Source organism: Tetrao urogallus, assembly GCF_951394365.1.
Source record: "Tetrao urogallus genome assembly, chromosome: 19".
Lineage (NCBI taxonomy): Eukaryota > Metazoa > Chordata > Aves > Galliformes > Phasianidae > Tetrao > Tetrao urogallus.
This window is the reverse complement of record NC_136832.1, coordinates 8,787,081-8,802,413: the sequence shown is the minus strand read 5'-3', so window position 1 is coordinate 8,802,413 and position 15,333 is coordinate 8,787,081. Positions and strand designations below refer to the sequence as shown.

At 48.0% G+C, this 15,333-nt stretch overlaps 1 protein-coding gene across 1 annotated transcript in view; it reads left to right on the top strand.

Annotated features, from left to right (window-relative positions):
* Positions 1-7,667: 7,667 nt before the first annotated feature.
* The window catches only part of TTLL11 (tubulin tyrosine ligase like 11), a gene marked incomplete at both ends in the record, with an annotated part of 33,553 nt that continues 25,887 nt past the window's right edge, over positions 7,668-15,333 (top strand). Inside the window, 3 exons of the mRNA XM_079544888.1 lie at positions 7,668-7,982; positions 12,790-12,886; positions 14,355-14,488. Coding sequence (XP_079401014.1) covers positions 7,668-7,982; positions 12,790-12,886; positions 14,355-14,488 — 546 coding nt within the window. The remainder of the gene's footprint in view (positions 7,983-12,789; positions 12,887-14,354; positions 14,489-15,333) is intronic.

The window sequence follows — 15,333 nt, the reverse complement described above, 5'->3', positions numbered from 1 at the left end:
CGGGGCTGTGAGTGCGGGGCTGTGCGGGACGCCGAGCCTTGCTGCGGTGCTGGCGCCTCGGCTGAGAGCTGCAGCCCTGCGCTGCGAGAGGCGTTGGGGATGGAGTCTCGTCGTGATGCGGGGTTTGCTGGGTTTTGACTGTTCGTGTCACGCTGCATTGTTTCAGCAGCACCCGCTCCGTTTCTCTTGTTAGAAATTCTAAAAGGACGGTACGGAATGGTCTAAGATCTCCCTGCAACTTCTGTGCACGAATGATAGGCTAAAGCAATGATATCTACTCCATTTTAATGTGACTTAGCTTTGTCAGTAATTAGCACTTGCTCCCTTTCCAAAGCCCGCTGCTCAGCTAATGTCCACCGACTGACCCAGTGTCCCATCGGAATTTTTGGCCTTTGCTGTGCACGTGGTGTGTCCTTTCCAGCCCCATCGCTGGCAGAGCAGAGCCCCTCTGCTGTGCCCTGCAGTGCCTGACATACCGAGCATCGCTCTGCTGGCAGTGCGTGGAGGGACAGGCACAGACATCTGCACGGCTGTGATGGGAGCTCCTGGGCCACACTCACTGACATCAGGAATGGTGAGAGACACACTGTGCAGAACCCAAGGGGCTGGGGTGTAACAGTTGCTCCAACTGACTTCTTGCTATACCAATAATTACCCAGCTGGATGTGTGGGCATTGTTGGGTGCCACTTCTGTGTGGCTTTCACAGCAGAAAGAAAGAAAATTTTGGCCGTGGCAGGGGGGTTTGCTGCTCCCTGTCCCCAACTCTGGGTGTACAACTGGGTGTAACAGTACTTAATTTCTTGGCATCTCTGAGGACTCCCAAGTCAGAAGGGTGATGGACAAGGGCCGAAATCCAGAAACCGATAATTAAGGGAGTGAGAAAAAAGCCCAAGGAATTAATATTGGTTAACTGACCGTGAGCTGACATGCTCAAGTAGCTGGTGGTATTAGCGGCTCTCTCTGGCACCGTGGGCATGGTGCTCATGAGTTCTGTGGCCAGCCTCACCACTGAGCTTTTCTGTTTCCAGACAGGCTACAATGTTACATTACCATTCCGCTTAAACATCCAGGTGCTCGTGGTTCAGCACAGCTCCAAATGGGTCTGGATACACACCTCACCTGCAGATTCGTCCGTGCAGTTCTGATTCGTGCTGTGGTCTGTGTGCTGTCGCTAAGCATCTGCTTAACACCTTGCACAGCACTCACCTTGTCCAAACTTAGATTAAAAAATACTTCTTGACCTGAATGAAGAACCTAGATTTTGCGTGCAAAAGGCTTTGGACTGCTGTAACAAGATTCTATCCTTTGGTTCTCCTAAGCCCTAAAAGAGGGGGATGCCACCCTGGCAGCCTGTGCTTGTCTTTCCTTTGATGCCAATGCTGGTGCAGCACAACCACTAAGGGAAAGAAGCCTAATGACAGCGAGTGTCTGCATGGATTCTGCAATACTGCATTTTAACTGAGGCATGCATGAACCCGTCGGGTGCTGAGCTGCTGAAAGCTGCTCCTCACTGCCCTCCAGTTGCCACAGGAGCATTCCCATGCCGTGGGAGCGTGCGGTCCTCGCTTGGGATACTCAAGTCTTTTATCTGATAGATAGGATGAGATTAGAAGAATGGTCCTTTAATTTCAGTATCCTGCATGTTATGAAATCCTTCAGGCAGGGGACAGAAACATCTCACAGGAATCCTGCAAAAAATAAAGCAGTTGTGATTTAATAAAGCTTGCAGTGCCAGATATCACAACTGAATGGAGGTGTTTAATATTCCGTGTTCATTAACTTCCATGAACTTTTCATAGGGCTTAGCTCTTCCAAGGTTAATGGTTTGGATCTGTGTCTGAGGGTTGAGCTCAAAGGCTGCTCAGCTTAAGAAGCTAATAGTTTTCCACTTTATTTTGTTGGGAAAAGAAATTTCTCTGACTCCACTGTAGGTAAGAAACGCTCCATGTCCATTCTTCTGGATAATAAAACTGGCAAAGACATGGAATTAAACCATTATACAGTATCTGATCACAGATTTTGTATAAACAAACCCCTGCTGGCATTACCCTTTCTTGATGTGAAGAGTTAGCCAAACTTCATGGGGGGTGTTTGCATGGGATGGAGCACTGAGCTCATTACTGCCTTGATGTTCCAAGCGCTCATACAAAGTCCTGTTTCCCTGAGTGCAGTGGGAGTTAAGCACCACAGACAGCTTGGCTCACAGCTTCCAGTGTTCTTACAGGGAGCAGGTTTCTATCAGCTTTGTTCTGCAGGCACAAGCTACCAGCTTCTCTCCTTCTCTTCCTCTCGTACACTTGCACGTTTCAGTCTTTGCATCGACACGCTGCATGGATTCACTGCATCTCCAGTGTAACTTGAATGTGGTGTAAATCAGGCCGCGGGTGTTTTTGCTGGAGGCCTGTTTGTGATGCCAGAGAATTTTCCTCCCTTCTGCAAACCTTTTCAAGCACTTACTTCTGCACTGCAGAGCTGCAAAGATTTCAAATGATAAATAAGAAATGACGTAGCAAGAACAACCAGACAGTCACCCAGCAACAGCAGATAAAACTTCCTTCATGGGAAATCACCTCCGTGTCACACTTGTAAGATCTGAGAGATTTCTGCATGCGTACTATCACAGCAGATCTGAGTTTGCCGTGCCATTTCATTAGCATCATTACTGCTTGTGCTGGTGCAATTTTTAGAGCCATGTCTCCGGTGCCTTTTCATACCTGCAGACTTTATGTGGCACTGGACAGCCTCGTGATTTAGATTTAGCAGCCGAATTCTCTTGCTGATTGTTAGCAGATAAATATTTGCCCAAATACAGAAAAGTGCTGCTTACGTTAAGTGACAGAACGAAGCAGTGTGGCCACACAAAGGAATGGAGGATCAGCAGCTACTGCAGAGAAAATTAAGACCAGAGAGACTTAACTGACTTACTGATGGCTTTATGGTACAGAAGGGTGAATGCTGGTGAATCGTTTGGAGCTTGCATTAAAGCAATAAGAGCTTTCGCTAATTTCAATGACTTTGGATTTCATCTTTGTTATATATAACAATCATTTAGAGTTTGGGAGTTGTTTCTGCACATCATACTAACAAGCAGCTTCTGTTCTCTCCTCCTACAGAGCAGGATGAGCTGGTGCGGGGGTAGGAGAGGAAGAATACGATGGGAACAACACGCTCTGCTAGTGGAAGTAAAAAACTGTGTTTTGCTTTTGGATTTCTAAAATTTCAGACCTGTTCACTGCCTGTTGCTTTACTCAAAGAAGCAAAATTAAGAAGTACTACCAACAGCAAAGTTTGTTGGCTTCTCCTGCTATTTAAAAACACAGTTATCAAAAGTTAAGATACAGACTTAAGGGGGATGGCAGCTTGGGTGTTCTGCATGGCCATGAAAAGTCTTAGCAAGACACTGCAAGCTCGCAGCGTTACGTGTCAGCTTTTCCTCTGTTGTTTTCAGAAGCAGGAGTCTCACCTAGCAAAAAAAATAAAATAAAAAAAAATCTGGAAGCAAAGGGAGGCAAAGAAACCTATTCCAACAATGTAAGTGTCCAACCTTCATTTAAATGAATCGATCTTGAGCTTCTGTTTAGCTCAAACGGAGGTCACCAACCAAAATATCTGCTGAACTTTTCTACTTAAGTGAAGTATTAAAATAAAGGTGGAGGAATTGGTAGGAGAAGATATTTCAGGAGTGTGTTTTGACCTGCAGTGCCTCTGGTTTGCTTTATGTTGGGTAATTCTTGGAGGTCTTTTCCAACCTTGGTGATTCTATGATTCTCTGTCATTTGTGATCACCAGTGATACAGTCGATTCTTCGTTTAACCAGTGAAGCCTGGAGGCACCACCGTGTCCTAAAAATGGCGCTGTGTGATAAATATGGAGCCAAGTTAGGAAACGTGCTGGTGACCGACATTGTGTGGTGCCACCCTGTGTCGTATCAGGGGCCTGAAGAAAACCGAAAAGTCACAAGCAAAATATTCCAGTGAGGCTCTGGAGCTGACGCACGATATGAGCTCCAAAGTGCCACGCGGAAAGGCTGCCCAGCGTCGTCGTTCGGTCTGCTCAGTCAGCGTCACAGGTTTCTCTGCAAGCACAGCCTCTGCTTGGTGAGACGATTATAGCAGATTTGTGCTGCTCAACAAGAAACAGAAGCTTCATGTCTTGATGGTTCAGCTTTGTCGCACAGCCAGGAAATCTGCCCGTTAGAACTGCAAGCCTCTTTCATGCATGGCTAGTTCCAAAGTCCTGTGTAGAGGGATTTGGGAATGAAAAATGTCATCTACAATTATGCATATTTTCATCATGTTCTGTCATGCAAATCTCCCCTCCCCAACTATGCTACAAATGTTTTGTTTGCATATGTGGGTCAGTCACAGATCTGCAGTGGTCTAACATCAACATGGGAAGCATAGGTTGATGTAAACAAATTTTAACCCAGTCTGAGAAGCACAATAATAATGACACAGGCATTTTTCAGAGGAAACCTGTTTATTAGACACGTTCTCTTCATTTCATTTTATAAAACATTGCCATTGATTTGTGAAAGTACAACTGACAGAAGATACCCATCAATAATGGTGAGGATCTGTAACTGTTAGAAATGGATGGGTGGTTCTCAGTCAGCAACTTCTTTTTTCACTTGAGGAATGTTGAGAACAGGTTCCCTGGTGACGTGGCTGACACACAAAGCGTATCTTGTCCTGTTTTGTCAGCAAGAGTAACCCATAGATTCTGTTTTGGTTGAGCTGGGAACCAAGCTGCTGATGAGAGCGCAACGGTCATGTTACAGCAGATGATGAGATGGCTGGCCAGACCCATCGCGCTGGTATCCACCTCAGAGCAGCATAACCTCAACCCCAAGTTATCAATGAGTAGAGCCTTCCCATTCGTTAGTGTTCATTTTTTTGACCATAACTTGTGCTTTTTCTTTGACAGGAGTATTATACAGTATTAAAGTATTATAACCAAAGTGCCTGCAAATTATCTTAATTTCCCCAGTATAGTCTGCATCAATAACACAGGCAAAATAAAAAGCCCCGTCTGAGTAACAGAAGACCAGCCGATCAGTAGTTGCTGCCATGCCATTCCCCACAGGTCCACAGACTCCAGTGGGGGCCAAGGCAGCAGGGGTGTCCTTCAGGGTCGTGTCTGAGGAGGTGGCCAAGTCCACCTTGGCACTTCTGCTTGTTCGGCCATACAGCACTGCTGCAGCCACCTGAGAGGCATTTACTGTCATCGCGTGCCCCCTCGGCTCCGTCGGGAGTTTCCCGCTGTGATAAGGGGTTGCCCCTCCTTATCGAATTTTGGCCGGCAATCTTGAGCCCCGTGATTGCTCTTTCAACACCTGGGGCACAGTTGCTGTGCCGTTGCCTTTTGCTCTTTCCCACGGGCAATTTTTACAAATGTGCCCCTATTGATTACAGCCATAACACAGATGCTGCTGATTAAGGGATACAACGGCAAAAGCCTGGGCTGCTAGCGTAATCTGATGTTGGTGTGTACCAATATTCATACATGCATTAATCATATCTTCAGTAATGGGGTTCTGTAGGGTACACAACACCTTTTGGCAGTCAGCATTTGCATTTTCAATCGCTACCTGTTGGAATACAAGAGCTCTCGCCTGTTCATTATCGACCTGTTTTTCCAACGAGTTCTTAAGCCTATCCAGAAATGTCACATATGGTTCTTGGGGCTGTTGCTTAGTGCTCACAAAAGACTATCTTTGCTTTCCACCCTCTGGCCCAACCTGGAGAGCACACGTTGCTAAATGCTTTACTTGCTGTAGCCCTTCCGCAGGTATTTGCGCCTGCTGCACTGGGCTGGAGAAATCTCCCTCGCCCATCGAAGCATTCACATCTACAGCCCCAAAGTGGATTTCCCTGCAGAAGCTTCAGGTTCTCAGTTGCCTGAATCTGTGCCAGCCCCCTCTACTCAGCTTCCCACACAGAGCATTGCATATCAGTCATGATAAGGCGACACATCATTTTGAAATCACGTGGTGTGAGAACAGAGCTATCGCATATAGACTGAATCAAACCCACAGTATACGGGGCGCCGATGCCGTGGTCAGTGACTGTACGCCGTAAATCTCACAAAACATTACATGACAAAGCTTCCCATTGTGGCTCTTGGTCCAGGGCCACAGTAACAGCAGAGGCCCTCAGCATGCGTATCTGTGTCTCCAGCTTTCCTAGCTTCCCTCTGAATAAGCGCCCACATGTCGTGCGGATCCGGGGAAAACAGATCTGGCTCTTCTTCAGAACCTATAGGGCCAGGATCAAAAGGATCATTGGGACCCTCAGGAGAGGAGGTGGTGAGGACCCTCCGTGGTGGTGGCAACAAGGGAGCTGATGGCACAGCGGGTGAGTCCAAGGAGGAGCCTGCGGCTCCTTCATCCTTGGTGGACTGGGGGTAGCCGACAATGAACCCGCATGACTTTTTAAAGCCTCAAAAATTCTTCTCCACGTTTCAAGCAACACTGGTGCCTCCTTATCACCTTGAGCTGACGTGCCCCACAGTTTCACCCTGATCCCATCCCAAGTTTCTGGATCCTAAACTGTCCAATTTGTAACTGAGGAGTCGTTCCTAGTGGCCCATCAGTTGCAGGTCAGCAGAGGACACTGCCTTCCCCTGTCATTTTAGGATACATTGAAAAGTAAGGAGGATGTTTTCCTGTTCTGAGTTCATTTTATTCCTTGTGGTGCACAACTGCTTGTCTTTGTCCAGCAAGACGCAATCAGAGCAGTGGGGATGATTAGGCTTCTTGCAGCCACGTGCTTCTTTCAGCCTTCTTCAGACCAGTCTGCCTGTCAGCTCCTGTTTGGGAGCCAATTGTCGCAAACGGCAGAAGATTCTTGTGAGAAAAATGGCCTTGTGAGAAAAAAGCTGCGCCTTTATTACCCTAAGCATTGCTTTTATATTCTAACACAGTGTTTTTTTCCCACTAACAATTCATTGGCTAAAATGCAGGCAGATTTAACAACAAGCCTTCCCAACAGCAGCGAGTTCATCTCGTGCTTAACCACAAAACATTCCATCGGTTCCGTTCCTTTTTCCACGTTCTATTTTCCCATGGTCTCATAACCAGCAGGGCAGCGTTGATGAGCTCCAGCACACCTCTCCGTCCCCCGGTTTATTTGGGACGTCCCACGCCGCAAAGCCCCGCGATGCCTGGGCCCATATTAACTATTTCCTCGGTTTTCCTTTTCAGCCCTACCGCAGGTGAACAACGGGCCCGGCACTGAATCGCCACCCGCAGCGCCGCCTGCTGCCCGCCCGCCCCGGGACACCGGCAGCCCGGGGCCGGACCGCCCCGCTGCGCTTCAGTGTCCGGACTGCGCGCCCGCGCGTTCCGCTCCGCCGCTGACGGCCGCGATTGGGCCGCTGCCCCGGCCCCGGTCAGGAGCACAAATGCCGCGCCCGACGGAAGCAGCGCCGCCAGGGGCGGCTCTTGCGCACCGCCCATTCCAAGATGGCTGCGCCGCCCCGCCCCACGCCTTTCCGAAATGGCTGCCGGAAGGGCGGGCGGCCCCTGCCCGCTTCCAAGATGGCCGCGACGGCCGCGTGACGTCATTTCCGGTGGGGGGGCGGAGGCAGCGCGGGACCCGCCCGACGGGCCGCGGCGCCGCCATGGAGACGCGCGGGGGGCGGGCCCGGGCCGAGGCGGCGCGGGATGGAGCCGGCCGGGGCCCCGCCGCCGAGCTGCGCCCCGGCCCGGGAGGCGGAGGAACCCCCGGGGTCCCCGGCGCTCCCCGCCGAACGTCCGCGGGACGGCGAGCCCGCCCGGAAGGCGAGAGAAGAGGCGGCGGCGGAACGGAGCCGCGGTCGCGGCCCGGCCGGGCGGGCGGCGCGGGGTGGGGGGCGGCGCGGGCCGGAGGAGCGGGGGGCCCGGGCGGGACGGCGGCCCCGGGTCACCGTGGATAGCTCCAAGGCCAAGACCTCACTGGAGGCGCTGAAGATCAGCCTGCGGCAGCTGCGTTGGAGGGAGGTGAGCGCGGCTCCGCGGGGCCTGGCGTGGCGGCGGCTGCCGGGGGCTTCGCTCGGGGCCGGGCGGACTGCGGCCGCGCTCCGCTCCGCCTCTCTTCTGTTTTGTTCCGCTCCGCGGTGCGTCCTGTGATCCTGAAGCAGGTGAACGTGGCACGGCGCTGCGTGTCCTTCCTGCGGCTCGGCGCCTGCCGTAGCGCTGCCCTGGAAGCGCGGAGCTGCAGCAAACCACGCGTCATTAAACGCTGAGTTTCTGCTCTCTGTCTTACTGCTGCCGTTGGGCTGTTCTTGAAGTGCAGAGATTTTTTCCACAGCGACTTTAAAAACAGTTCTGTAGGAACTGAGGCTGCATCTGGGGGCATCTCTAGGAACTCGTCAGAGCAGCGGAGTGCGTTTGGGAGGGGAAGGCCGAGGGCACGGAGCAGGGCTGGAATCCAGGCTGGGACGCTGTGCTGCCGTCTGTGCGCCGTGCTGCGCTGCCCTCGGGATCCGTGCCTTGTCCCGGCTCCTCCTTCAGCCTCACGAGGTGGTTCTGTGCACCCGGTGCTTTTCGCAATTAGTCTGTGCGCTGTGGGGCAAGCACTGCATTCTGTGTCACCTCAACGGTCAGAGTTAAAAGCTACAAAAGCTTCACCTCCTGCTCCTGCAACTGGAAGTTGGCCCGTGGTGCATCTGCCAGCAGCTCTGCTGCATCCTGCCCAGTGGTGGTGGAGCGGGGCGTCCCCCTGTTGTGGTTTTTGTGCTCTTGGCCAAGTTTTATCAGCACCGTTCCAGTGGGTGTTTTTAGGCATTGATTTAAGTCTAATTGCAGCTTTGGTTGGTAATGAGCTATGTTTACCAGTTAACTTTGTCTTTCTCATTTCTTGAGGTTTTACTGTACTCAGTATCTTGCTTCCTGCGTTTTTCGTGCATGATTTACTGCCCTCCAAGCTGACTTTGTTTCTTATATTCTTATTTTTCCTTTCTAAACTGCATTACCAGCATTCTCCTTCCCACTCTGCATCCCACAGCAGCAGTTTTGGCATCACTTAATCTTTTTGTGTTTGCTGTCTTCCTCAGTATCCTTTCTCCTCCATCCGATAGCTCCCTCAGTATTTTCCATTTAGTCTGCTGCTTCTCTTCTGGTCCGTTCTTAGTCTTAATTCTTTATTTGCTACTTTTTCTGCTGTGTGCCATTGACTGCACCATTGAAGCAGCCAATAACTCACCCTCTCCAAACAGATCACTGAGATATACACCTGTAAAATGTTCATCTGCTTATAGAAAAGCGATTAATATGTATGTAGATGGTATTATTTTTTGTCAAGAAAGTATTTTCTCGAATCAATGTACAAATCAGATGATCTTTCAGACCCTCCTGCCCCAGGATGTGGAGTAACGAAGGAAAACTGTTAGTGATGTCTTGTAACTGGTGCTGTTTGCATTGTGGAAGAGAAATCCAAGGAAAACTCTTTGAGTCAAGTTGCATAATATTTTGAATTCTTTCCTTCTAAATGTTTAGAAACGGAGCAGTGTAATACTCAATATCACTTACAGGCAGAGAGCCTGGGAAATAATTTCACTGTTACAGCAGAATCAGTAGAGGGAACACATGCACCGTTTCTTGTATGACCAATAAAACTAATGTGAAACAAAGGGGCAGCTATTACTGCATCTGTCGCAGTGCTGATGTCCTAGGGGCTGGTCCTTCACTCTGTTCCCTTCTGTCACACTTCCCCAGCTGATCACATTGGGCTGTGCCTTGGTGTACATGGTCCTTCTCTCACACCACTCCTGTCACTGTTTCTCCCATTGCTGCTTTTGTTTTGTTTCTCTTCTCTCTGTTTGCTGTTGGGCCTGTTGTCTTAAGTATTTTCTTGGGCAGGAGATGTTTTACTGGGCTCTTTGAGGTGGGCTCCTTCATAGTGATAACTTTTGTCTGCTGGATAATGTCATGCTGTGTCATAAAGCTTTTGGGAGCTTTCTTAAATGTAAGTTGTACGTTCTAATACCTTTCTATAGGTGCCTTGATTTGCCAGAGGAGCTTTGGTTCAGTTACAGGCTGTTACTGCAAGGTGCTCCCTGTGCTTATGGCATTGTCCAGTGTTAGTAGGGCATGTTACTCAATTAACACAAATACCACCATTAGCCCAAAGAGGGAAAGCAAACAAACAAACAGAACTACAGAGGAAAAAAAAGAGAGAGAGGAGCACAGTAAATACAGCTGGTACCGGTGAAGAGTTTATTCTGTGACACTGATGTGTGAGGGAGAGGTGAAGGTGTCTGGAAATGCTCTGTCAGAAGCAGTGAGAGCATTGAAACAAAAGCCCCAAACAAAACTGCTTTCCAGCCAGGGGAATCCCGAGGAAGCTGAACTGTTGGCTGGGACAGCCCCATCCTGCAGCACATGGGGACCTTCCAGCATGCTCCGTGTGTGCTGGGGATGCTGGTGCTGGCAGTGCTGAGGCAGGGCGTTGTGTTCTTCGAACGGGCGCAATGTGCCCAGTGAACTAACGGGCATCCCGAGTTGTATTTTTCACTCAATAAATTATTTTTTGAGTAGCTTTAAATTACCAGGAGAACAGAAGTGGATGCCTCCAGCGTTGGTGTCACAGCATTTCGTTTGCCTTGCTGTTGGGCTGCATGGAGGCAGAGAAATACTTGGAAATGTGGAGCTCGGGGAGGCTGACGAGGAGACGAGTCATCTAACTTGTCATTAAATGTGATGGGACAGAGTGATGTGACCCGTGGGACAATTTAAATTATTGGCTTCCAATCTAAAGGTAGAAATGAGCTGCCAGGCAGCTTAGCTGTGATTGACGATGGATTGTGTCAAAGTTGTGAGAATGGTTCAGTTTGCTTTGTGGGCTCCTGTTGGCCCTCCCTGACAAACGCCCTCTGCCTTTGAATAAAGGAGACCTCCGAAGGGCTCTGTGGGGCTGGAGAGCAGCAGGCAGCGTGGCAGGGGAGGCTGCAGGAGCAGATTGCAGCCACGGGCACCCCATGTCTTCACACTGCTACAGGAAGACCCAATTTACCCAAATGCAATTAATTTCATCTGCTAAGCGCTGCTTGAGTGGGTCAACTGACCTGACTGGTGGGTTCCTTTCCAAACGCTATTCTTATGCAAACGTATAGTGCAGATGATGAAGAATCCGTCCCAGCCTATTCAGGAGATGAATTAGATCCCAGCGTTGGATAGATCCAAATAATCTCGATTTGTCAGAAGCAGTGAAGCTGCTGTGCTATCTGAATCAGTGATCCTGGGCTGAACGGCTACCTCCCGGCCCGGCCGCGTGCTCCCTTCATCTGCTGCAGAACCATTTCTGTGCAGTGTTTGTAAAGTGCTTTGATATCCTCGGCAGATGAAAGGTGTTATATAAATGCAAATTCTGTTCCTTTCGTTTCAATTTCATTCAATAAATAAATAAATAGTGCAGGTTTTAGCCGGAAGGGCTGTGTGAGACCTTGTGCTGCATCTGTATTCTGGGTGCACCTGAGGAGAGGTTAAGGCCACTGATTGTCTTTCAGAGCTGAACAGAATTAATTTTCGCTTCTACAAAAACAGTTTTTTGTGGGCTGAATAGTAATGAAAGCAGCAAAGAACGCTCTGTGTCTGCTCTATGGGCTATTTCATCCCTAGGAGTAAGGAAATAGTTATGTGACAGAAATAGGAAATGTGCTGCTAAGCCAGCTTAATTTTTTTTCAAAGGTGTTCACTGGTAAAAACTTTAGTTTTAATTACAGTGGCAAACAGGGGAAGTAATTCACTCGGAAGCTTCCGTGTCCTGAAAGTGCTGCAGTCAGAAGTGCAGCATCTCTGTGGGAGCTGAGGGAAGCCCGCGCTGCCCAGGCACTGCCCTGCTTTGGGGGCTGCTGCTTTTAGCAGCCTTTGTGGCAGGGAGGAGCCCTCGGCTGCAGTAATCCTTAACGAAGTTGAAATCATTGCTTTGGTTCTGAATAGTTGAAAGCTCTACAAATGGTTTGGTGAATTGTGAGCTTTCTTTTTTATTTTATTACTATTGCTACCAGAAAGGAATATGCACACATAAAAGGAAATGTACAAATGTGTTGTTACCTTGTTTAAACATCTTGACTCCGGAATCCATTTTACATGTACTGCAGCTGGGGCACCAAGGCAAGCCTGCTTGCTTGCAAAGTTCATGGCAACTGTTCCTTGTATTAACTTACAGCAGCGCTGCTGACCAGTGCTCCTGTGCCCTGAACAGGGAGCGTGGCTGGGCTTACTGAGCTTGGACTCGGTGTATGGACAACAAAATTGAGCCCGTGGTTCTTTGCATCACATCGTGATATATCTGAGAACAGAAGTTGGTTTATTAATGCCAGTAAGGACAATTCCTCTGAGACCTCTAGTTCTTTTCTTTTGATGGCTGCTATTAACTCCTGAAACTGGAAAAGGAAAAAAGAAACCCAAGCAAGAGCATTATCAGACTTTGCTTACTTCCCAGTGGTAGCTGCTTGCTATTGCTGTGCCTTCACATTCTAGAAGTAAGAATTTCTAATTAACTTTATTCTCTATAACAGCGTTTTACTTTGCAAACAAGTCGAGCCTTAACTGTGCTTGATAGCAAGCTCTAGATTTCTCAGAGCTTGTGCCACAGCTGTTTGTAAGGTTTTACAAACCTTTCCTGGTGAACATCCTCAACTACAGCATCTTGATCTGATGAAATATTCTGTTTTGCAACCAAAATGCAGAGCATGTGTTCTTTGTGCTGTTCTTGGGCGGTTTGTGCTTAATGTGAGCGCTGAGAGAAACAGACATGAAGAAGTGTTGCCAATTTGCTTCAGAACTTCTCTCATCTGTTTTCCAGTTTCCCTTTGGCAGGCGCCTGCCGTGTGATATCTACTGGCATGGAGTGTCGTTTCATGATAATTACATATTCTCAGGTCAAGTCAACAAGTTTCCAGGTACGTCATTTCTGGTTCTGCTTGGAACAAGTGCTGTTAGAAACAGGGCTGCATTGACTTTGTGTGCTGTTCCTTGTGGGACTCATCTGCCTGCCGGCTGGTCGGACTTTTACCAAATTATTTTTGGTAGGTGAATCATGTTTGGGTGGGGTGTGAATATCAGAGTGTGGATCTTGAACAGTTTGTGGGCTGAAATTTGTTTTGGACAAAGAGAGGTTTTGATGAAAAGGAAACTTTGCGTATGAATTTATGGGGGAAACTGTGTTAGGTTATTATTGAGGTGAAATAGGTGTGCAGCAGTTGTATGTTACCTAACGCTTTGAACAGTGCTGCATCTTTTTTTTTTCCAAACTGGAAATAATCTGTTTTGTTTCGTATGCCCAGCTGAGAAAGAAGCTGAAAGCAGAGCTCATCAAATGTCTTTTTAATATTGAAGAGTTCATGCCAGCTCTCAGCTTATTATGACTATTCCACTTTTATTAAGCTCCTTTTTTTCCTCTTTTAATCCCTGTTGAGATCTCTCTAAATAAGGACTAAGAGCTTAGGTATTGACTTATCTAAGCCCTTTACTTCAGATTTATTGCTGCTGTTAGTATGCTGAGAGAGTAAGGAACCACAGACATTGAACTTCATGCTCTGTTTACCCAACTTTTTCATGTCTCCTGGTATTTCACATTCAAATAGAAGATGTTACTGTTTTGTGGTGGCTTAAATCTCAATGTTACATGAGTGTTACCCCTGCTGCAATCTGGCTTCTATGTGGTAGCTGAGTAGAGCACACTGTCCCTCAGAACTGGAAATGATCCCCAGGAATGTTGCTGTATCTGGATGCCAGGATTTACTAAATTTCTTTTCTTAAAGAAGAATTCTTGTGAAGAAAACCCACAGCTGCTGCTCTTACTGAGAAAGGAGCTGCAGCCTGAATCTGGTTGTGAAGTTTGATGGTTACTCGCAAGAATAACCCCAAATGCTTCTGATTTGGGAGCTTAGAGCAGAGCTCGTGCTCATCTGGATGTGGTGTGATCCAAGCATGAGATTGGAAGCTGCAGGAAAGCAGGCTTTCAACTTCTGCTCCCAAACCAATCTGTTCTTTCTGACACGGTTACATAGATGAATGTGAGGTAAACACAAAGTGTTCCCTCTCCTGGAATGTTTGCAGGACAGGGCAGTCATTTTGGATTGTGACGAAGACAGTAGCTACTAGTGGACTACAGCTTTCCATCTATTGCTCCAAGTTTTGGATAACTAATGGATTTTCTTCTTATGTCCTAGGATAATACATACATTGTGTAATACGTCCGGGGAGCACTACAAGTACTTTTGTCAAATTTAAATTCTAAAAGTTGCTTGGGCTTTACTAAAGCAGTGGCTTTAGTGCCTGCCAATAGAGTGAATCGTGGTATGACTTCTTGGGGTGAGGCTTTGGTGCGGATCCCTCATGGTGTTTAAGTTCTGTCTGTTTTTCCAGGCATGACGGAGATGGTACGTAAGGTTACGCTGAGCCGGGCAGTGAGAACGATGCAGGATTTGTTTCCTGTCGAATATAACTTCTATCCTCGCTCCTGGATTCTGCCTGAGGAGTTTCCCCTCTTTGTGACTGAGGTGAGCTGCTCTGACTCAGAGCAATGTAACTTGTTGTGTGTTGTCACAGTGCAATTCTTCAGTTTTTCATGCTGACCAAATTACTTAAAATCACTCTCCAGGTGCAAAGGATGGCATTTTTCTTATTTCCTTGAGGTTGGATATAGGAGGGATGCACTGCTTTTAATTCTTCATGTTCTAGGACAGATTTAAAAACAACGATGCTTCTCTGCAATAGTGGAAGTGTTGTCTGAAAATTAAACGTGGTGCCTCTATGTTTTACTGAGTGTAAAAGGCCTGAGGAAGTTCCAGCCCAGCAGTGTGTGCAGTGTGGTACCTCAATGGGCCCATTATCACTGGAGAGTTTCTTGTCTGTCCTGCCTGATTTGAATTCTTCAGCGCAGAGGTTTGTAGTATGTGCTGTGAAGTATGTGAATTTCTTCCTGAGTAATTGCTTCTTTAAATCTCATCAAGCTGTTTCTTTGGTTAAATATCTTTACGTATTGACTCTTCAAGAGTGCTGGGCACTGCTATGGCACCACAAGTAAGGGAAAAAGGGAATAAAATCCCAACAGTACATCAGCTTTATTGCTTCAGAAGGAGTAAAAGGAGTGCAAATGGTCCGTTTAGCTATGGCAGGTAGGTAAGCGAAAGTGAACGTTCAAAACGGGGCACTTGGTTCTATGAGGCTCCTTGTGGGGTCGTTCTGTGTCAGCGGTGTCGCTGCCGGCTGACGGTGGCACTGTCAGCAGGTGGCACTGCGGGTAAATGCTGCTCTGCTCCAACAGTTGCCGGAGTGGAAACAATTTGGTTTTTGTTCCAAGAATAACAGATGTCCAGCACCACGCTCCTAGGAGTTTCCTTTG